The following is a 24,831-nucleotide window of genomic DNA, read 5'->3' on the forward strand; positions in this document are numbered from 1 at the left end:
GTTACACCTATATTTAGGGCTATTTCAGTAAAACATATAAACCATGGGGGGAAGGCAATTATTTAAATAGTATAAGGGTGGGTGGCTTTGTTCGTTAAGTTAGACCCCAAAAGATTAAAATTTCTTCTTTCGGTGTGTGCTATAGTTTAAAAGTGCCTTTCCCCTGGGTGTTATATTTTTTAAAGGAATAGCCCTTAGCAAGTTGCCAATGTTTTCATTATCATGATGTGGCATAATCTTTAACTTTGGCCATAACAAAAAAAATATTTAAAAAAAACATATTCACATGAAACTTTGTACACATGTTATCCATGATAAAATGCACATGTGTAGCAAGGCAGGTAACTCTTGTAGTAACAGGCATATAGTTATTCTTGTCTAAAGTCATGTAAACCATAAACTTGGCCATAACTCAATAATCATTGAAAATACTCACATGAAACATTTACACATGTTCCCAGTAACAGTATGCATAGGTGTGGCAAAGCACATAACTCTGAATTTCATAATACTTGAGTTATGCCCCTTTTTCAATTGATAAAAAGCAGGCAACATTTGGCACTCTCTTGGCAGAAGTCTTAATAGCTTCCAAATTATATATTTACATGTATTTATTTTGTCAATGCTTTCAATATTAAGTAAATCAAATCTCACTCAAGCAAATGTCTGTGCCATGTTTTTATCTGAAGCACTCTCTCAATTGTGTGTATATTCCCAGAACATGAAGACAAGCTGTTAGTGCTGTGGTCCCATCTGATCACCCTAGGACTCATGTTGATGAGAGCACTCAATAAAACTGCAGGTATGTCTCACAATTTAACACCATTTTGTGTCAGTTAATCACTGTTCATTGCTTATAACCATGTTAAGTGCTTCAAAGAGCTTGGACAGTGATAAATTAAACTCTTGCTAGGATTCCCTAAGTAAACATATTAGATTTAAGTTCTATTAAAAAAATTATTACTGTTATTCCAGGAGACTTTCTAGAGCCTGAGAGCATCAAAAAGTTTTACCAGTCGTCTGTTCGCTTCCTGAGCGGGGCTTACACAGCGCGACACAAGAAGAAGGGAGCCGTCCTTGACATTGTTGAGCCATACAAGGTCGTCTGGGAACAGATCTCACAAACATGGTTCCTTAGCATGCAAGGTAGGCTAAGAATAAATGTTGAATTAAGATTATTCCTAAAAATGTTATGATTATACAATTCCTTAACAAGTTATATGTATGTTCTAAGGCCTTCTCTTGTGAAAGAAATGAACTTACTTTAATTAATATTATTTTAGATCTATTTATTGTTTGATTTGTATGAGATTGTCAGAATATTCCAGAGTATAAAAAATCTAAATTAAACATCATCGGCATCTTAGGAAAGCCTTTTGCGAGGCTTTGTAATCTTGAACCATGCCATGCGGTCCCTAAAGGAAGCTGAATCAATGCTAAATGCTCCACAAGATGATTCCGCATCTCTTCAGCATGTTCTGCTATATTTCCGCAACCTTTCGGCACGATTGAGAGTCAATTTCAGAACTAGTGGCATTCTTCCGTGTCGACCTGTGGCTACTTCAGATAGGTTTCAGCATTAAACTGCAACTGTTCAGTTGCCACTCTGAGAAATACATGTGGAGTGTGCTTGATGGCAAGGCTTCACCCATTTTTTTGATAAATGATCCCGAAATTAGCAAAATTGTATGGGCAACCCTTCTGCAAAGCATTCAGACTGTATTGAACAGCTGCCTTAAACCACCGAAAAACATGAACTAATATAATAAGACACATGAAGCATGAAATGATAGAATATGACACATGATATTCTATAACGGATAAAACCATCTATTTTCAGCGTTTGCAGCTTGTATTCCCCTGTATGGGGAGTTGCCGGGCCTGATATTGGCGTCATCCTGGCTGCCTTCCATGATCAAGGTCATCTCAGATGTCAAACGTAAGAGGGATAATGTTAGATTCTCTGATTGGAGGCTGTTCTTGTGTTAGGAACAATATACCTGACGTTGAGCCATCCCGATATATTCATTATTGTTAACTAGACTAACTAGTCACACATTAACCCTTGAGAAGGAAATGCTCATAAAGTTTGATTTAGTATTGTATTTTTGGGTTAAAGCTGCACTCTCACAGATAAACCATTTTATGCCCCCCCCTTCCAAGAAGAGGGTTATATTGCTTTGTACATGTCGGTCGGTAGGTCGGTCCGTCGGTAGACCAAAGCTTGTCCAAGTGATAGCTCAACAATTCCTGGAAGTATGGTCATCAAACTTGACATGAAGGTTGGGCCTGACCAGTAGATGACCACTATTGTTTTTTGGGGTTCATTGGGCCAAAGGTCAAGGTCACAGTCACACACCTTAAATGATAAAGAGTTGTCCGAGTGATAACTCGATAATGCCTGCACCCATAGCCCTCAAACTTGACTTGGAGGTTGGGCCTGACAAGTACATGACCCCTATTGATTTTTAGGTCATCGGGTCAAAGGTCAACGTCAGTGACCTTGAAGGCAAACTAAACAATTCATTGACCTATGGTCATCAAACTTGACATGAAGATTGACCCTGACTAGTAGTTGACCCCCTTTAGATTTTGGGTCCTCGAGCCGGAGTTCAAGGTCAGGGCAACCTTTAATGCGAAAAAGTTAGCAATACTTTTCCCAATGATATCTCAACAATGTCTGGACCTATGATCATCAAACTTGACATGGAGGCTGGGCCTGACCAGTAGATTTTAGGAGTCATTGGATTAAAGGTCAAGGTCACAGTGACCTTGAACAAAAAAAGCTTGTCTGTGTGATAACTTGACAATGCCTGCACCCATGGCCCTCAAACTAGACATTCAGGTTTTTGGTGACCAGCTGAAGATTCTTATGGATTTTGAAGTCATAGAGTCAAAGATCATGGTCATAACATACTCTATCCTCACACTTTGAATGGTCATAATCTTGAAACTGCCTCAACAGCATCCAATGTCAGTGAGAAATCAGCTGTCATTTCAGTCCATGCAAATTTCATTCAATTGTCTATATAATCCTGACAACATGGCGCTCAGGGGGAGCATAATGTTTGACAAACATCTCTTGTTTATTTTTTGTCTTGGAAAGAGCAAATTTTTGCGTAAATGTCTGCAAACCAATGATAGAAGATTGCTGACAAAAAAATCAGATCGTAGATTTTCATATTTCTGTTCAAAAATTAATGTTTTCTGGCTTAAACCGTTACTAATGGTGTAAGAAAAATGCATAAAACATCAATTTTTTAACTTAAATATAAAAATCTGCAAACTGATTTTTTTGTCAGCAGTCTTATAAAATTGGTTTCCATGGATTTTCGCAAAAAAAAATGTTCGTTCCAAGACAAAAAAAAGAAAAGTTGTCAAAACATTCAATCTGTGAGAGTGCAGCTTTAAATGATAGGATATTATCAAAGGCAGTCGTAATTTGATTTAGGCGTTTTATCAGAGTATAGAAATATGTGTATCATTAACAGAAAAAATAATGGGTTTAGTTTTAACTTGTTTATTTTACAACGATTGTGAAACAAGTTATAACAACATTATATTTATCACCTTCGCTTTGGCATGGTGTAATACAAAAGTGTGATCTTGTGTTGTGAGGGAAACCGGAGTACCCTTAGAAAACTCACTTGCCCGGCTTAGTGACCACAAACCTGTCAGTTTTTATGCCCCCTTTTGAAAAAAGTGGGGTATATTGTTTTGCACATGTCGGTCGGTCGGTCGGTCGGTCGGTCTGTCTGTCTGTCGGTCGGTCGGTCGGTCGGTCGGAATACCAAATGGTTTCCAATCAATAACTTGAGAACGCTTTGACCGAGGGACCTCATACTTGGTATGTGTATTGGTCATCACCAGCAGATGAACCCTATTGATTTTGAGGTCAGTGGGTCAAAGGTCAAGGTCAGTGTGACCTTTACATGAAAAACGGTTTCAAATGGTTTCCGATCAATAACTTGAGAACGCTTTGACCGAGGGACCTCATACTTGGTATGTGTATTGGTCATCACCAGCAGATGAACCCTATTGATTTTGAGGTCAGTGGGTCAAAGGTCAAGGTCAGTGTGACCTTTACATGAAAAACGGTTTCCGATCAATAACTTGAGAACGCTTTGACCCAGGAACCTCATACTTGGTAGGTGTATTGGTCATGACCAGCAGATGAACCCTATTGATTTTGAGGTCAGTGGGTCAAAGGTCAAGGTCAGTGTGACCTTAACATGAAAAACGGTTTCCGATCAATAACTTGAGAACGCTTTGACCCAGGGACCTCATACTAGGTAGGCTTATTGGTCATGACCAGCAGATGAACCCTATTGATTTTGAGGTCAGTGGGTCAAAGGTCAAGGTCAGTGTGACCTTTACATGAAAAACGGTTTCCGATCAATAACTTGAGAACGCTTTGACCCAGGAACCTCATACTTGGTAGGTGTATTGGTCATGACCAGCAGATGAACCCTATTGATTTTGAGGTCAAAGGTCAAGGTCAGTGTGACCTTAACATGAAAAACGGTTTCCGATCAATAACTTGAGAACGCTTTGACCCAGGGACCTCATACTAGGTAGGCTTATTGGTCATGACCAGCAGATGAACCCTATTGATTTTGAGGTCAGTGGGTCAAAGGTCAAGGTCAGTGTGACTGTAAGCTGAAAAAAGGTTTTCTGATTGTCCATATTTTATTTTCTTATATAGTAGACAGTAGAAATTTATATGTCACTAAATGCATGAGTTGAAGTATCAGTTTTCAGTGAACATCTAGTTTCAAGTTAAAGTTATTTTAAAAAGAGATTACCTCATTTCTATAGGGAGACATATTTACATGATATAAATATGTGAAGGAAGAGGGTGCCTTCCGGTGTTAGCTTGTATGTTTCTATACAAAACACCTTATTTATTGAGGTTAGACGTAGGGTTTCAAGTGTTTTGATTTCAGTTGATTTAATCTCAACAATAATGTCTATGTTTAATTGATGTTCACTGATAATATTTATCATATTTCAATCTTGTACAGCAAACACAGTTGCCGAGGAGACAAAGAGCTGTTTCCAGTTGCTATTGACAACACTTGCCCGGGAGAACAAAACTGCACGTGCTGTGATCAAAGACAAGGGTGGGGATGCACTCAACAGGTCAGCTGTCATAATAAATATAATGTCTTTTAAAGCTGTACTCTCACAGATTGACTGTTTTGACAACTTTTTTATTTTTTGTCATGGAACAAACCTTTTTTCTCGTAAACGTGTATGACTCAATTGAAGGCATTGATGCCAAAATGAGTCAATACTGTCAGAGTGCAGCTGTAATGTTTTATGTTTAATCAAATTATTGCTGTCCGTGTTTTCACAAATGGGACATACTCAATGGATTGTGACAATTAGGTTATTTGTCAATTGTTTTGTACGTACATTAAAATTTTGTATTTTCAAATTTTACTTATCCCCAATGGGTTCATTTTATGCCCCCTAAAAAAATGGTTGTAGGCATTTAGAGATTCTCTTATCGTCTGTCCATCTATCCATCTGTCTTGAGAACTTATGTGACTTTCACAGATGATCTAGCTAAGCTCACTACTTTTGTCCTTCTGTAAGTTGAGTTATATTTACTTATTTGGTCTTGTGTTTGCAGTCTGCTAAACATATTGCCCATGAGGGTTAATATCTACCAACCTGTATTTGTGTATAACATGTATATTAATATTACTGGATATTATTTTCAGGTTTTTCAAGTCAAGAGAGTTCAACAACACATTGAATGCTTCCTGAATAGTTGTATGACCGGAGGATTTGGAAGTATTGTGACTCCATGTGTATGGGATCATGCATTTATTTATTATAAATTTCCTTTATTGGAACAGTTTGTTAATGATTGATTTTAATTTTCTCTTGAATGAGAGAAGATTGGGCTGAATGATGCAGTCTGCTCACAGCTACTGTCAGGGCAGGATATTGTAATGGGCCCAGGTTTTTCAAGATAGGGTCTCTGTGACGTAGTTGATGTTAGTAGTTTGTCAACCTTGTATTAGACTTCTTCTTAAAAATACTGTTGGTTCGTAACTTTCATTTAGTATTTATGACATTTTTGTGAACCAAGTCATACATTTAAAATCTATGTGAATATAACTTTACCGAGTTTTGCTGATGAATATAATTTTACATTGTTGTGGTGAATTTTAATCTTGCAAAAATTTTGAAAATTGACCAATGCCAAACAAGTGCGAAATAAAAACCTCATAAATTTACATTAATTTGCAGTTAATATTTACCAGAAACACCAACCCTAAACACTTCATGAAGAGTCTGACTATATAAGATAGAAATCAAAACCATTGAAACAATTCCATGTATTTGTTGATATTTATAGATGTTTGTAACGACATGCGGTATATGATCTGTTGTTTTTATACATGTGTAAGCACTGATGATGCATCAAGGCCATGTTGATTCACTGAGACTTAATTCTAAGTGTTCAAAGTAGCTCATTTGATCATTTTGTGTATTGTATTTAAAGCAATTGAAATTACACTTCATTGGAATCATCTCCTTAATTGTACTTTCATTCTGTCAAGGTTATTCAGCGTGAGAATCTATTGAAATTCAAGTTGATGTGCATTTGATGATTTGAGGAATGTTTGACTAAATTAAACAATTATGAATAATTGGTTTATGGTGACATCACTGACATGTATATGTCAAGAGCATGGTGACTATGGCGTGGTCATTTTTCATATCAACCTTGTCATATATACATTATTGAAACGTTTAGGTTAAAAAATATTGATTTAATAAATATACATTGAAACAACACATAATAAACACATATCATGATAAGGATTGGAAAGATAGCTGAAAGCTAACATTATAACATCTCTCCTATGGGGAAGGTTAAAAAGTATACAGAGCAGAATACAAACATGTCTAACTCTCCTATTCTATATATGTTGCATTTTAGTAAGTATAATTTAAAAGGACCATTAACTCAGTGTAAAATTGTGTAGTAAATGAAAATTTAACTTTGTTTAAAGTCTTCATTTTAAGCAAAATATTGCCTTCCGATGTAGCATAAAGGACGTAATTTATCACGTGGTATACATACACTGGAACTGTTATTTTCTGTAATAAAGCTGGTTTCAATATTTTTAGATACAAATGATGAAAGTTAAGCATTGAGTCAAGCTCTTCAAGACTGACAGATTTTCTTGTTAAGTAAGATGAATTTGACATACTGTCGGTTCCGGTGCGGACATGTTGTCATTATTTTGTGATTGTTATTTTTTTGTCATTTTGATAGGTTTTGCTGTGGAGTGTTTTGAATTTTTAAAACATTGTTAAACGTATATTTTTCTCTAGTATTTACTGTAAATGTCTTTAAGATTTTGAAGTTTTCTACCATAGATGTTGATACATGTGTAAATACTGTTTGTTTTTATATTAACAGACTGTTATTCAACAAAACTTGCATATCAGTATTAAATTACCAGCAATGCAAATCTCATACTGTAGTTATTTTACCGTTATCATATGAGCACAGGTCATTCCAAACATTGAATTTCTTATAAAATAATTTCATCTATCACATAACAATTCTCTGACTGTCAAACTATTTGATATATTGAATTGAAAAATATTATGGTTTATTGAAAGTCAGCACAAGTTCACATGGTATGCACCAGTCAATTGTAACCACCGCCCCTCGTATACTGGGGATAGCGGGGGAAATTGGCTGTGTTTTTACCTGTCATTCACCCCGCAGTGCCAGCTGAATGCGGTGGCTTGTTTTCACTCCAAATATATTGGGGAATGGGCCTTACCTAGGTATTCCCAGGTGCGGGGGCATTTGGCGGGGATTTTTCCAGCAGTTTGTCCCCACAGGGCGAGGCTTTAACCCGGGATTTTCTGGGGGGGGGGGGGGCGTGGTTACAATTGACTGGTGCATTAAGATGTTATGTCAGAAGCAACATACATTTTTGTTTTTGTTTAAACATGATGTCAAACTCAAGAACTGTGAATTTGACAAACAACTATTTAAGGGGATGATGCATGCCTCATTTTTTATTTGAAATTCCAAAAAAAAATTGTGACAGCTAGTGGATTAAAAATTGTAAGAGGATTGATTACAATGTTATTGAAATAAACATAAACCCTTCCATTACCACAAGCAAACAGTGTTTTGAAATGTGGACTTATTTACTTATACAGTAACGTTTACATGAACAAAACAAATAATGATGTGTGTTTTTTTAAGTAAATAGTTTTTGATATTAAGCTTTGGCTATTTTCAACGAATGTCAAAGTGATCCATTTTTAACAGTATTTTGTCCTAGTTATATATATCTCTAACTATTACCATGGGCCTGTTAGCCTGGGCTATATTTATAAAATTTCTTAAATCATTTCCTATCTTAAGTTGATTTTTTAAAATTTTCGAAGTCAAATGAAAAGAAATGTATAAGTGTTTTTAACAATAAAGGATGTTTTTCAATAAGGTCAATAGAAATAATTTCGGAAATTCTTTACATTTTATTTCATATGACTTGAGATAATAAAATTAGGAAAGTGACTTAAGTTATGAAAGGACTTAAGACGTTTTATGAATACCGCCCCAGGTCTATAGGTCTGTGCTTTTACCAGCTGGTAATTCTATGAGCCTCAGTTAAAGGTCACTGACCTTTAATTTCATGTTTTTATGCCCCCTTTTGAAAAAAGTGGGGTATATTGTTTTGCACATGTCGGTCGGTCTGTCTGTCTGTCTGTCGGTCGGTCGGAATACCAAATGGTTTCCGATCAATAACTTGAGAACGCTTTGACCGAGGGACCTCATACTTGGTATGTGTATTGGTCATCACCAGCAGATGAACCCTATTGATTTTGAGGTCAGTGGGTCAAAGGTCAAGGTCAGTGTGACCTTAACATGAAAAACGGTTTCTGATCAATAACTTGAGAACGCTTTGACCCAGGGACCTCATACTAGGTAGGCTTATTGGTCATGACCAGCAGATGAACCCTATTGATTTTGAGGTCAGTGGGTCAAAGGTCAAGGTCAGTGTGACTGTAAGCTGAAAAAAGGTTTTCTGATTGTCCATATTTTATTTAAGTGTCCAAATCCTACTAACAATTTGGCTCCCAAGGGGGCATAAATGTTTCACTAACATCTCTTGTTATTTTATTGGTGGTTAAGAATGAATTATTGCTGGTTTCCTGTTTTATAAGTGTTTCTTGTTACGTTTTTGGGTTGATGTAAGATGATTTTAGATTATTAATCGAGTAACGGCTCATAAGTGCTAGGATGATTAATCTTTAATGACACCAATTAGGTCACATCTGGAGGTACGTCAGTGGTTATCTGATGATCATCTGAAGTTCGTAACATTGAATAATGGGGCCATCTTATGACTTATATCTTAAACACAAACTATTAGATCAAGAACATAAGTTTAAAGCTTCACTCTCACAGATATACCATTTTTGTCTTGGAAAGGGCTAATTTTTCCATACATTTCTGCAAACCAATGATTTAAGATTGCTGACAAAAAATCAGATTGTTGATTTTCATATTTCCGTTTGAAAATTTATGTTACTGACGGTTTAAGAAAAATGCATAAAACATCCTTTTTGGAACTTAAATATAGAAATCTGCCATCTGTTTTGTTTTTTTTTTGTCAGCAGCTTTATATAACTGGCTTCCATGGATTTTCGCAAAAATTAGCTAGTTCCAAAACAAAAAATAAAAATGTTTTCAAAATGTTAAATCTGTGAGAATGCAGCTTTAAAATGAAGTGGGTTTCACAAACTAGATCAAAGGTTTACTTGAAAAATCAAATAGACTGGCATATTGACCTATAAAGTATATGTAATATTTTTCGAAATGGATAGTATACCTGGTTAATTAAAAAAGGTGGCCATAATAATCAGCCTCTTTAAGTATGAGATTAACATGGGCTATATTGCGGGCTCTGTGAATGGGCTTTTAACACTGACTTTGTTGATTTTTGTATATTTTATGAACTTTGTTGTCTTTTTGTATGAAGAATTAAATGTGATAAAACCCTGTCCCGTTTTCATTACAACACAACAAATAAGAGAGTGTCATAGTAGCAAAATATTTATTGAAATACATGTAAACATAAAATTACAAAAAAGACATGTATAAAAAATAAATAATTTCATGTAGTAAAGCAACAGTAGAACACAGAGTGTGACATGGTTTAGAAATTAACAAGTAAAATTCTGGACTAGACTTGTAAAGAATTGACCGAATGTAAAAATAAGAATGTAACTAATGGCTACAGACCCTGGGGGATAACTGGCGAATACAATAATATAATGTACAAGCAATGAACGAGTTTTGGAATTGCGCAATATTTGCCTCGTTATTTTTTGTGGTTTTACATAACCACCTTAAACGAAAGACCTCTTATCGGTGCAAGTTCCAAAGTTGCGCTTGTAAACGTCTTTGGTATAAGATATATTTGGGCAGAGACAGGCAGTCACTGTACAGTACTGTTTCACTGGATTTCTTTTATAAGTGTTTGCACGGGTAATTCCTTGGCCAATCACAGAAGCCTGCGTTTGGATTGAAGACCAGCGTACCCGGGCACGAGAACTCGTACTTCCGCTGGAAGATGCACCGGTAAAAACGCTTACAGCTGCTTGGGTCCGCGTAATACCCATCAGTCTTTCCCGTACAGGTGAACTCTAAATATTAAAAGATAAAACAGAAGTTTATTTTATTATGTTCTTATGGTATTGTAGAAGAATACTTCAACATTACACAGCCCATTTCCGAATAATCTGTGAAGCACGTGTTATTAGCTTTTCACATACGTTCTTCTGCAACTCGATAAACAATTATGTTAAATGTTTATGCCTGCTCACCCAAATGCATTGGTTTGCTTGCTTGTGACTTGTATGTAAATAAAGTGACTCAGAATACATTACACATAAAGTTAATACAGTTAACAATTTTCTCTTTATTTCATCTGAAACAGGACATTAACACTCCATATTTTTGCCATCTTCAAAGCCAACAGAAACTTAGTTTGTTTTGTTTTTCTACAAATAAAGCCCCTTCAATAGAAAGAAAATGTTAAATAGACAGAAAGTATTATAACAAACAAGCCGTTTTTGGCCTTGAAAAAAACAACACATTGCATATATGTTATTTCAGATCCTATTTCAGTTCGAAAAAGAGCACACACACACACAAACTGCACTATCTTTTATTTACAATGTAGTTTCAGGCACGTTATTTCCATATTAGTAATCAACAAGTCAAAACCTTCGATATAGATTAGGATTAAAGGGTCATTTTGAATTAACATGGGTTCACCGTAAAAACTGAAACATTGTGGTTAACAAAGCTATCAGACAACTAGCTTATTTGATTTGTGGGTCGAATTCCAAACGCCATTGAAGAGTAAACAGCATTCATAACATTATAAAGTTAAAACAAATCGATCATGTTCATGTTATAAATTTTGAAGCTCGATAGTAAATTCTCATTTTTTACCATTACCCACCTGTTTTGGAGTGGATCGTAGTGGTCGATGACGAAGTTGTGGTGACGACAGTATGGTTTTTCTGTCGTGACGTCGTTGTTTCAATCCGTCTGTCTGGCGTCGTTGGCTGCTGACCGGAAGCAAGGAGGCGGTTGACAGTGGAGAGAAGCGGGTAACGTTCGATAGAGGTGCGGCACGTGCGCCGGAAGTCGTCCAGGTCAAGGGACCAGACCATCGCACCACCGAACTTGTTATCCATTAACCATTTCACCTGGGATTGATCAAAATCATGAATTAATGTGTGTACAATAGTTAGTGACTTCGACCATACTAGCAAACAGTCACTGCTCTAATGTAAAAATGGCATTAATTATGGGTATGGTTTAAAACGGAGGTTGTTTGTAACAGTTTAAGATCGCATACAATGAAGTTATAAATCGCTGAGTGCAGAAACCATAATATGGATAAATTTTGCCTTTTTAGTAAGTGTGTAAGACCAATTATGCGAGTTACTGATTCATTATCAAAGTTAATACCTTTTCCGTGATGCTGCGTTTGTTGTCAAAGCCGACCCAGAGGTTTCCGTTAACGTAATACGGCGTGTGTTGTTCCGCTTGCCAGATCGTCCGCCCCTTCCCACTTTCCTGCATCGCGCAGATCTGACATAAAAAACACACTAGATTACAAGTCAAATTCAATCTTTATTTGAGTCAAAGCTAAATATTTAATGAGACATGCGAAACCACCAACAGAAGAAACAAACATGTGTGAGTCGTATGACGCGTCAGTGTACGTCATGTGAGGTCTTTGTGCGGCCTACCTACTTTACGCCCGAACGTTTGCGCTTATTATCCGTACACGCCAAATGCCCGGAATGTTCACTTACATTACCACCTTGGTCTAGTTTCTATATGGTCTAAGTCCATTCGAGAACCCGAACCCTTCTAATAGAAATATGTTGCTCCCTTTTAAAGCATAACGATTTTTTAATGGAACGTTAGACTTGACCACGTAAATGTTATTTGTTTTATCAGATACAACGACATTACTTCGACGCGTACGTATACAGCTACGTAATTTATAAACGCTATTTAAACAGGCTTTTCGATACAAGTCATAAACTGTGTGAACTTTGTATACATCTTAAACTACGAGTTGTACAGATTGCCCTACTTTACTTAACTAGATTTTGTAATGGAATGACGAAAATTAGCCGGTATATTTAGTGAACAAATGCATTTATTGATCGAAGTAAAATGATTTGGAAAGATAGATTGCATGTAGACATGAAGTACACCTGCCAAAAAAACCCAGACCATATGTTAGTTGGACGCATCCATCATTCAGGTTTTTATGACATTGAATCACGTCGATGATCGTAAATCAGTGCAACTGGATGTTCTAGTAACAGCCAGCAACTAACACTATAGAAGGAACTGACTGTTAGGCCTAAAAATACATTTGGTTGGGGTAGCCCCACCCTACCTACGAAATAGGCCCCGACCCTACGGTTTTTATTGTCAGTTTGAAAAAAAAATGTTAAAAAATAATGTAAAGAAAAATAATTAAATATGTAGTTTGAAACCTTAAATGCTTATACAGAAGATAACTTTAACACCATTCCGCATTAATGAAAATGATATTCTTATATAAGCCTAATAAATAAAGCCTACCTACCCTACCTAATTTGGCGAAGGATGTTACCCTAACCAAACATTTTTGAGGCCTTACTAGTATATACCATGCATTAACAAACTGATGCAAAACTGAAGATATCCAAGTTATTCAATGGTCTACGTATTAAATATAAATCCGTCAGTGATAATACGTTATGTTTTTCGTCAGAAAATAAATGAAGGAAACCCCGTTCAATTATCGACAGAGTGCCTAACCGTCAAAGGTGATTAAAATAAGCTAGTTATCATACCTCATAGTACGCGAGGAATCCTGCCTCTCCAGTGTATCTGCCCTTGGGTCCGGGGCCGGTGGCTGGTGCGCCGACTTCCGTCCGTGCGGGGGACGTCAGCGCGAAGGAGCGTCCGTACAGAGCCAGGCCAATCACCAGTTTGTGGCGGGGCGCTCCCTTGGTTACCCAGTAATTTGCCGCCCATTGCTGTAACAGATCATTAATAAATAAATCAATAAAAACTAAAAAGTGTAATGCATAACATGTAATGCAGCATGAGATGTCGTCTTATGCAACGTTTAATTCAGTATAGTCGAAAGCTAACGTCTGAAATAATGTGTACATTTTGTACCAAAACAGAGCAATAGCTAGGCTGTTTACTAATGAATAGGGTTTATGGCGTGTATGTCACAGATTCTACCGCCCGATTTTTAAAACCCTGCTTGCAATCCCGTTATGCTGCCTGACGTACCATATTAAGCTCCCGCTCGGCGCCAGTTTCCCCCGTCCGCGGGTACAGGGGCGAGTTGAGGCCCGTCTGCCGCTCCCAGCCACCGTGAAGGTCGTAGGTCATTACATTGATAAAGTCTAGATACCTGGAAGAGAAACAATTGACATATACAACTGAATTATGTTTTCGTATTTTAATACAATGGTCATAGCCTTTAGTCTTATTAGTTTTTCATCGAGGGAATGTCTTAGCTGTGTACTTCTCTCTCCCTGGGAGGGGGTCAAGGCTGATCATAGGGTCTCGGGGGAAACCGAGAACGTAACTGATCTTCCAATTCACAAATTTATCCTTTTCATATGAGCCATCCATTACACTGCAATATCAATGTGTGTATTGTCCCAAAAACTTACTTGGCAAGCTGGGGTACGTCATAGCCGACGTCAACGTTCTTCTTGCCCGCCGGAACGGCCGCCGTCAGGAGATAATGCTTCGGCGTGAACGCGCGGTGCAGATGCTGTCATGGAACAACCAACATTAATTTTGTGATACTAGTAGTATAATACAAAAAAACTAGGCAATGTTAAAGTGCTAAAAAGTGTAATGCAGAACTCGAGGTATCAATGATACATATTTTAATTTTTATTTTTATTTCGAGCTCTTATTGCCGTGATAGAGTTTATTTCCTTGGTAGACAATTTAAAAGGCACTTATGATATTTAAGTGTAGTCTGAAACTAAAAATCTTATCGTTTCAATGCAAAAGGTGGTCACCATTACGCATACACACACACCTGAAGAAGCTTTACAAGGTTTCGTTTGTCGGAGGGCTTTCCTCCTCTCTGTCCGGGGTATTCCCAATCCAGATCACGATCATTGTGACGTCAATTTTTAAAACATTGTTAAACGTATATTTTTCTCTAGTATTTACTGTAAATGTCTTTAAGATTTTGAAGTTTTCTACCATAGATGTTGATACATGTGTAAATACTGTTTGTTTTTATATTAACAGACTGTTATTCAACAAAACTTGCATATCAGTATTAAATTACCAGCAATGCAAATCTCATACTGTACTTATTTTACCGTTATCATATGAGCACAGGTCATTCCAAACATTGAATTTCTTATAAAATAATTTCATCTATCACATAACAATTCTCTGACTGTCAAACTATTTAATATATTGAATTGAAAAATATTATGGTTTATTGAAAGTCAGCACAAGTTCACATGGTATGCACCAGTCAATTGTAACCACCGCCCCTCGTATACTGGGGATAGCGGGGGAAATTGGCAGTGTTTTTACCTGTCATTCACCCCGCAGTGCCAGCTGAATGCGGTGGCTTGTTTTCACTCCAAATATATTGGGGAATGGGCCTTACCTAGGTATTCCCAGGTGCGGGGGCATTTGTCGGGGATTTTTCCAGCAGTTTGTCCCCACAGGGCGAGGCTTTAACCCGGGATTTTCTGGGGGGGCGTGGTTACAATTGACTGGTGCATTAAGATGTTATGTCAGAAGCAACATACATTTTTGTTTTTGTTTAAACATGATGTCAAACTCAAGAACTGTGAATTTGACAAACAACTATTTAAGGGGATGATGCATGCCTCATTTTTTATTTGAAATTCCCAAAAAAAATTGTGACAGCTAGTGGATTAAAAATTGTAAGAGGATTGATTACAATGTTATTGAAATAAACATAAACCCTTCCATTACCACAAGCAAACAGTGTTTTGAAATGTGGACTTATTTACTTATACAGTAACGTTTACATGAACAAAACAAATAATGATGTGTGTTTTTTTAAGTAAATAGTTTTTGATATTAAGCTTTGGCTATTTTCAACGAATGTCAAAGTGATCCATTTTTAACAGTATTTTGTCCTAGTTATATATATCTCTAACTATTACCATGGGCCTGTTAGCCTGGGCTATATTTATAAAATTTCTTAAATCATTTCCTATCTTAAGTTGATTTTTTAAAATTTTCGAAGTCAAATGAAAAGAAATGTATAAGTGTTTTTAACAATAAAGGATGTTTTTCAATAAGGTCAAAAGAAATAATTTCGGAAATTCTTTACATTTTATTTCATATGACTTGAGATAATAAAATTAGGAAAGTGACTTAAGTTATGAAAGGACTTAAGACGTTTTATGAATACCGCCCCAGGTCTATAGGTCTGTGCTTTTACCAGCTGGTAATTCTATGAGCCTCAGTTAAAGGTCACTGACCTTTAATTTCATGTTTTTATTTTATTGGTGGTTAAGAATGAATTATTGCTGGTTTCCTGTTTTATAAGTGTTTCTTGTTACGTTTTTGGGTTGATGTAAGATGATTTTAGATTATTAATCGAGTAACGGCTCATAAGTGCTAGGATGATTAATCTTTAATGACACCAATTAGGTCACATCTGGAGGTACGTCAGTGGTTATCTGATGATCATCTGAAGTTCGTAACATTGAATAATGGGGCCATCTTATGACTTATATCTTAAACACAAACTATTAGATCAAGAACATAAGTTTAAAGCTTCACTCTCACAGATATACCATTTTTATATAAAAAGAAATGTCTTGGAAAGGGCTAATTTTTCCATACATTTCTGCAAACCAATGATTTAAGATTGCTGACAAAAAATCAGATTTTTGGTTTTTTATATTTCCGTTTGAAAATTTATGTTACTGACGGTTTAAGAAAAATGCATAAAACATCCTTTTTGGAACTTAAATATAGAAATCTGCCATCTGTTTTTGTTTTTTTTTGTCAGCAGCTTTATATAACTGGCTTCCATGGATTTTCGCAAAAATTAGCTAGTTCCAAAACAAAAAATAAAAATGTTTTCAAAATGTTAAATCTGTGAGAATGCAGATTTAAAATGAAGTGGGTTTCAAAAACTAGATCAAAGGTTTACTTGAAAAATCAAATAGACTGGCATATTGACCTATAAAGTATATGTAATATGTTTCGAAATGGATAGTATACCTGGTTAATTAAAAAAGGTGGCCATAATAATCAGCCTCTTTAAGTATGAGATTAACATGGGCTATATTGCGGGCTCTGTGAATGGGCTTTTAACACTGACTTTGTTGATTTTTGTATATTTTATGAACTTTGTTGTCTTTTTGTATGAAGAATTAAATGTGATAAAACCCTGTCCCGTTTTCATTACAACACAACAAATAAGAGAGTGTCATAGTAGCAAAATATTTATTGAAATACATGTAAACATAAAATTACAAAAAAGACATGTATAAAAAATAAATAATTTCATGTAGTAAAGCAACAGTAGAAAACAGAGTATGACATGGTTTAGAAATTAACAAGTAAAATTCTGGACTAGATTTGTAAAGAAATGACCGAATGGAAAAATAAGAATGTAACTAATGGCTACAGACCCTGGGGGATAACTGGCGAAAACAATAATATAATGTACAAGCAATGAACGAGTTTTGGAATTGCGCAATATTTGCCTCGTTATTTTTTGTGGTTTTACATAACCACCTTAAACGAAAGACCTCTTATCGGTGCAAGTTCCAAAATTGCGCTTGTAAACGTCTTTGGTATAAGATATATTTGGGCAGAGACAGGCAGTCACTGTACAGTACTGTTTCACTGGATTTCTTTTATTAGTGTTTGCACGGGTAATTCCTTGGCCAATCACAGAAGCCTGCGTTTGGATTGAAGACCAGCGTACCCGGGCACGAGAACTCGTACTTCCGCTGGAAGATGCACCGGTAAAAACGCTTACAGCTGCTTGGGTCCGCGTAATACCCATCAGTCTTTCCCGTACAGGTGAACTCTAAATATTAAAAGAGAAAACAGAAGTTTTTTTTATTATGTTCTTATGGTATTGTAGAAGAATACTTCAACATTACACAGCCCATTTCCGAATAATCTGTGAAGCACGTGTTATTAGCTTTTCACATACGTCTTCTGCAACTCGATGAACAATTATGTTAAATGTTTATGCCTGCTCACCCAAATGCATTGGTTTGCTTGCTTGTGACTTGTATGTAAATAAAGTGACTCAGAATACATTACACATAAAGTTAATACAGTTAACAATTTTCTCTTTATTTCATCTGAAACAGGACATTAACACTCCATATTTTTGCCATCTTCAAAGCCAACAGAAACTTAGTTTGTTTTGTTTTTCTACAAATAAAGCCCCTTCAATAGAAAGAAAATGTTAAATAGACAGAAAGTATTATAACAAACAAGCCGTTTTTGGCCTTGAAAAAAACAACACATTGCATATATGTTATTTCAGATCCTATTTCAGTTCGAAAAAGAGCACACACACACAAACTGCACTATCTTTTATTTACAATTTAGTTTCAGGCACGTTATTTCCATATTAGTAATCAACAAGTCAAAACCTTCGATATAGATTAGGATTAAAGGGTCATTTTGAATTAACATGGGTTCACCATAAAAACTGAAACATTGTGGTTAACAAAGCTATCAGACAACTAGCTTATTTGATTTGTGGGTCGAATTCCAAACGCCATTGAAGAGTAAACAGCATTCATAGCATTATAAAGTTAAAACAAATCGATCATGTTCATGTTATAAATTTTGAAGCTCGATAGTAAATTCTCATTTTTTACCATTACCCACCTGTTTTGGAGTGGATCGTAGTGGTCGATGACGAAGTTGTGGTGACGACAGTATGGTTTTTCTGTCGTGACGTCGTTGTTTCAATCCGTCTGTCTGGTGTCGTTGGCTGCTGACCGGAAGCAAGGAGGCGGTTGACGGTGGAGAGAAGCGGGTAACGTTCGGTAGAGGTGCGGCACGTGCGCCGGAAGTCGTCCAGGTCAAGGGACCAGACCATCGCACCACCGAACTTGTTATCCATTAACCATTTCACCTGGGATTGATCAAAATCATGAATTAATGTGTGTACAATAGTTAGTGACTTCGACCATACTAGCAAACAGTCACTGCTCTAATGTAAAAATGGCATTAATTATGGGTATGGTTTAAAACGGAGGTTGTTTGTAACAGTTTAAGATCGCATACAATGAAGTTATAAATCGCTGAGTGCAGAAACCATAATATGGATAAATTTTGCCTTTTTAGTAAGTGTGTAAGACCAGTTATGCGAGTTACTGATTCATTATCAAAGTTAATACCTTTTCCGTGATGCTGCGTTTGTTGTCAAAGCCGACCCAGAGGTTTCCGTTAACGTAATACGGCGTGTGTTGTTCCGCTTGCCAGATCGTCCGCCCCTTCCCACTTTCCTGCATCGCGCAGATCTGACATAAAAACACACTAGATTACAAGTCAAATTCAATCTTTAATTGTGTCAAAGCTAAATATTTAATGAGACATGCGAAACCACCAACAGAAGAAACAAACATGTGTGAGTCGTATGACGCGTCAGTGTACGTCATGTGAGGTCTTTGTGCGGCCTACCTACTTTACGCCCGAACGTTTGCGCTTATTATCCGTACACGCCAAATGCCCGGAATGTTCACTTACATTACCACCTTGGTCTAGTTTCTATATGGTCTAAGTCCATTCGAGAACCCGAACCCTTCTAATAGAAATATGCTGCTCCCTTTTAAAGCATAACGATTTTTTAATGGAACGTTAGACTTGACCACGTAAATGTTATTTGTTTTATCAGATACAACGACATTACTTCGACGCGTACGTATACAGCTACGTAATTTATAAACGCTATTTAAACAGGCTTTTCGATACAAGTCATAAACTGTGTGAACTTTGTATACATCTTAAACTACGAGTTGTACAGATTGCCCTACTTTACTTAACTAGATTTTATAATGGAATGACGAAAATTAGCCGGTATATTTAGTGAACAAATGCATTTATTGATCGAAGTAAAATGATTTGGAAAGATAGATTGCATGTAGACATGAAGTACACCTGCCAAAAAAAACCAGACCATATGTTAGTTGGACGCATCCATCATTCAGGTTTTTATGACATTGAATCACGTCGATGATCGTAAATCAGTGCAACTGGATGTTCTAGTAACAGCCAGCAACTAACACTATAGAAGGAACTGACTGTTAGGCCTAAAAATACATTTGGTTCGGGTAGCCCCACCCTACCTACGAAATAGGCCCCGACCCTACGGTTTTTATTGTCAGTTTGAAAAAAAAATGTTAAAAAATAATGTAAAGAAAAATAATTAAATATGTAGTTTGAAACCTTAAATGCTTATACAGAAGATAACTTTAACACCATTCCGCATTGATGAAAATGACATTCTTATATAAGCCTAATAAATAAAGCCTACCTACCCTACCTAATTTGGCGAAGGATGTTACCCTAACCAAACATTTTTGAGGCCTTACTAGTATACCATGCATTAACAAACTGATGCAAAACTGAAGATATCCAAGTTATTCAATGGTCTACGTATTAAATATAAATCCGTCAGTGATAATACGTTATGTTTTTCGTCAGAAAATAAATGAAGGAAACCCCGTTCAATTATCGACAGAGTGCCTAACCGTCAAAGGTGATTAAAATAAGCTAGTTATCATACCTCATAGTACGCGAGGAATCCTGCCTCTCCAGTGTATCTGCCCTTGGGTCCGGGGCCGGTGGCTGGTGCGCCGACGTCCGTCCGTGCGGGGGACGTCAGCGCGAAGGAGCGTCCGTACAGAGCCAGGCCAATCACCAGTTTGTGGCGGGGCGCTCCCTTGGTTACCCAGTAATTTGCCGCCCATTGCTGTAACAGATCATTAATTAATAAATCAATAAAAACTAAAAAGTGTAATGCATAACATGTAATGCAGCATGAGATGTCGTCTTATGCAACGTTTAATTCAGTATAGTCGAAAGCTAACGTCTGAAATAATGTGTACATTTTGTACCAAAACAGAGCAATAGCTAGGCTGTTTACTAATGAATAGGGTTTATGGCGTGTATGTCACAGATTCTACCGCCCGATTTTTAAAATCCTGCTTGCAATCCCGTTATGCTGCCTGACGTACCATATTAAGCTCCCGCTCGGCGCCAGTTTCCCCCGTCCGCGGGTACAGGGGCGAGTTGAGGCCCGTCTGCCGCTCCCAGCCACCGTGAAGGTCGTAGGTCATTACATTGATAAAGTCTAGATACCTGGAAGAGAAACAATTGACATATACAACTGAATTATGTTTTCGTATTTTAATACAATGGTCATAGCCTTTAGTCTTATTAGTTTTTCATCGAGGGAATGTCTTAGCTGTGTACTTCTCTCTCCCTGGGAGGGGGTCAAGGCTGATCATAGGGTCTCGGGGGAAACCGAGAACGTAACTGATCTTCCAATTCACAAATTTATCCTTTTCATATGAGCTATCCATTACACTGCAATATCAATGTGTGTATTGTCCCAAAAACTTACTTGGCAAGCTGGGGTACGTCATAGCCGACGTCAACGTTCTTCTTGCCCGCCGGAACGGCCGCCGTCAGGAGATAATGCTTCGGCGTGAACGCGCGGTGCAGATGCTGTCATGGAACAACCAACATTAATTTTGTGATACTAGTAGTATAATACAAAAAAACTAGGCAATGTTAAAGTGCTAAAAAGTGTAATGCAGAACTCGAGGTATCAATGATACATATTTTAATTTTTATTTCGAGCTCTTATTGCCGTGATAGAGTTTATTTCCTTGGTAGACAATTTAAAAGGCACTTATGATATTTAAGTGTAGTCTGAAACTAAAAATCTTATCGTTTCAATGCAAAAGGTGGTCACCATTACGCATACACACACACACCTGAAGAAGCTTTACAAGGTTTCGTTTGTCGGAGGGCTTTCCTCCTCTCTGTCCGGGGTATTCCCAATCCAGATCGAGGCCGTCGAAACCATAGCGACTGATGAAGGCCGACGCTGATAGAACAAACTTCTGCCTAAACGCCACTGATGACACCATTTTCGTGAACTCATTACTTGCAGCATTCCATCCACCCACTGCAATAAGCGTTTTTAAACCCGGATTTCGATTTTTCAAAGCGTTGAGCTTTTCAAACCTGTAAAATGAAGAATATTACTATCAGGGCGGATAAAGGACATGGACTTAAAAGGTGGTAAACTGTATGTGAACAAATAGAGCCTCCCCTTTTCCCAAGGAACTCAAATATCGGCTCTTAACATGGCCATTGGGGTCGGGGCAGCCCGCCCCGACCTTTTCCGAATATTTCCTTTATTCTAAAATGGTGCAGTGCATACTTGTTTATTAAAGGTTCGGGATGGCGCCGGGTGCACCCCCACCCCACTAGTTCGCAAGTGACAAACATTATGTAAAAACACCCCATGAAGGTCAATTATACATACATGTCACTTAATTTAATTTGGTTATAGTACGGTTAATGAAAAAAACATGATAGACCATGTTGTATCTCAGAAATCATTCCACCTCTTGCAATAATATTTCATTTTCTTAAAACACCATTATGACTTCCCATTTTAACAACTTTCACACTTTCACGCAGTCTTTGGGTGTGTGCGTATAATATTTATGTATGTTTATGCATTTTCAATAATATGCAATTTCGTTCCAGTTCAAATATATAGTACTATACATCAGTTAAGGTTATGGAGAAATTTTAAGGCTTCAAGCTTTCTGGATTTTCACATGAAGTTACTGAAAACGGCTGAGTTCATCTCACCATTTCTTTTTATTTGAAACGTAATCCAAAAAGGAAAAAAAATCCCATTCAAAAGTCTAATAATTAAACAAAAAACACACATTTAAAACAACAAGAAATACTATGACGTAAAACTAAACTGTATGATTTCTTTCTTTTTAAGTTCATCCTCGAAATTTTACTCACATTTGTATATCATTCCACTCAATAGTGTGTATCTCGCTGTTCACGACCTTGGCAAACGCAAATATGATGTGGGTGCAGAGTCGTGGGTCGATATCATCTGGGGTGAAGCGTCCTGGGGGCGACCGGTACTGTGACCAGTTAGTATAGTAACAGACGCGCTTGTACGTGCCATGTGCAGGGGCAGTTTCGTCATGGGTTCCTGATAATATGAATTAAGATTTACATGTTAATAATAATAATAATAATAATAATAATAATAATAATAAATAATAATAATAATAATAATAATAATAATAATAATAATAATAATAATAATAATATAATAATAATAATAATAATAATAATAATAATAATAATAATAATAATAACAATAATAACAATATTAACAATATTAACAATAATAATAATAATAATAATAATAATAATAATAATAATAATAATAATAATTACTATTAAATTATCTACCTTCAGATTGACAGCATACCATCAGCAGAGTGACAGCGGTTGTCATCCATATTTTGTTTATCATTGTCCTGGCGACAGTTCTGTTAATAAGAAAAGAAAAAGCAAACACAATTTAAGTACTGATGAACAATGTTTCGTGATTTTTCAATTATCTCATTTATGAAAACTTAGTTTCACTGCCAGTTTAAGCTGTATTTTATGATATTATATCGACAGGCGGTTCATGCAGTGTTGACTGTCTTCTGGCCGTCCCATCCTGTTATATACTCTTCCTGTTTCCGTTTTGATAACTTATGATTCATCATCTAAATCGTCAATATAATTTACTAGTAATTAATTGATACGTCCTCTGCGCAGGTTCAAACTCATACTTGCGTCGCGAAGCTTTGAAGGTTATTAATTATGTCAAGAAAATAGGCCTCATGAATGTCACTCAACTTCATCCACCAACGAGATGGTTTATTTCGATTTACAATTTACATTTTTTCACTGGCGTAGCTCCATGTGTACACTGTGGGCACGGGCATTCACATGATTTCCATAAATGGTATTTTAAAAAGTTAAAAAAAACTATTCAAAACTAGGTTTGGGGTAAAGGAATTAGCCTTTGTGTGTGTATGTTTTATGTTGTTGATGTTCTGTTGTTGTTGTTGTCGGTGGTGTTTTTGTTGTTGTTGTTGTTGTGGGGGCGGGAGTGGGCGTATATAGTACATAAACAGCACAGGAGCATGTCCCCGAAAAACACTAGAACATCAATTTTGGTCTGGCTACGCCCTTGTATAAAATTTATGGTGTTAATATATATGTGGTGCATGTTGTTTGTTTACTTGTCGGTTCTATACCATTACGAGTATAATACTTAATCGGTTTTGGTTTTAACTTGTTATGAATTCTAAATAGCGCGAACAAATGAAAGCGACATGCAATTACATAAGTGCGATCATGTGCGTATTATCAAATGAAGAACCAATGAAAAGAGCTGTTATAACAAGACATTAAAACATTAGGCTTGGCAAATTAAGTTTTCTTTTTAATTGTTATTCCAAGTATTATTATTTTAAAGTCTGGATGTGGCTTACAACAGACCTACTGTCATGAACGTATTAGTCGTAGGTTTTTAAATAATTTCCGATTACTTTTTTACGTGCCATGTACTAGGTACGTCCAGTTACGGCGATTCCCTGTATAGTTATACCCATGATTGACTCCTTGAGACTAAACCGCATCCGTCCACGGTGCAGTGTTACAGGATATACATGTCCCAGCTATCGACATTCAGCTGTATCTATCCCATGAAGATGTTTGTACTTTTAAAATTAGAAGTAAGATAGAGTGTATGACTAACCTCGTATCAATCAGTGCAAAACAGCATTGTTTACTAGGCTCGGTTTAGAACATCCCATATGTGGGACAAATTGTTCCCGGCTATTAACCACTATGTTGTTGTATAATGATGAACAGTAATTATAATTTTGCTTTAGGATGGATATATATATATATAAAGGCTCAATTAAAACGACGGAATAAATGAAGGGCTCGGATCTTCAAAATTAAGCAGTGAGGTTTTCTGGATTCAGATCGGTTGCTCCATGTTCCATTACGTTGCCGTTCCGCGTTCACCGTTAGATCCGACGCCTTCCCACGACTAAGCATGTCGTGTCCACGAATGATTGATGACCAAGTCTTCATGCACCAGTCAATTGTAA

General features: G+C 36.7%; 2 protein-coding genes across 2 annotated transcripts in view; one reads left to right on the top strand and one right to left on the bottom strand.

Annotated features, from left to right (window-relative positions):
- LOC128243140 (uncharacterized) overlaps nt 1-7,915 on the top strand; it is a 29,549-nt gene extending 21,634 nt beyond the window's left edge. Inside the window, exons 15-19 of the mRNA XM_052960703.1 lie at nt 719-802; nt 976-1,146; nt 1,841-1,939; nt 5,025-5,142; nt 5,730-7,915. Coding sequence (XP_052816663.1) covers nt 719-802; nt 976-1,146; nt 1,841-1,939; nt 5,025-5,142; nt 5,730-5,775 — 518 coding nt within the window. The 3' untranslated portion in view covers nt 5,776-7,915. The remainder of the gene's footprint in view (nt 1-718; nt 803-975; nt 1,147-1,840; nt 1,940-5,024; nt 5,143-5,729) is intronic.
- Nucleotides 7,916-10,167: 2,252 nt separating this feature from the next.
- Nucleotides 10,168-23,421, bottom strand: LOC128244450 (acidic mammalian chitinase-like). Its single transcript, XM_052962453.1, has 16 exons — nt 23,126-23,421; nt 22,661-22,859; nt 21,604-21,856; nt 21,228-21,331; nt 20,839-20,962; nt 20,388-20,573; nt 19,000-19,122; nt 18,485-18,734; nt 17,494-17,663; nt 14,655-14,738; nt 14,275-14,378; nt 13,886-14,009; nt 13,435-13,620; nt 12,044-12,166; nt 11,529-11,778; nt 10,168-10,704 (listed from the first exon to the last, which is right to left on the bottom strand). Exons 1-16 carry the CDS (start codon nt 23,187-23,189, stop codon nt 10,529-10,531), a joined length of 2,520 nt encoding a protein of 839 aa, XP_052818413.1. The 5' UTR covers nt 23,190-23,421; the 3' UTR covers nt 10,168-10,528.
- Between the last annotated feature and the right edge of the window lie 1,410 nt (nt 23,422-24,831).

Source organism: Mya arenaria, chromosome 8 (genome assembly GCF_026914265.1).
Source record: "Mya arenaria isolate MELC-2E11 chromosome 8, ASM2691426v1".
Lineage (NCBI taxonomy): Eukaryota > Metazoa > Mollusca > Bivalvia > Myida > Myidae > Mya > Mya arenaria.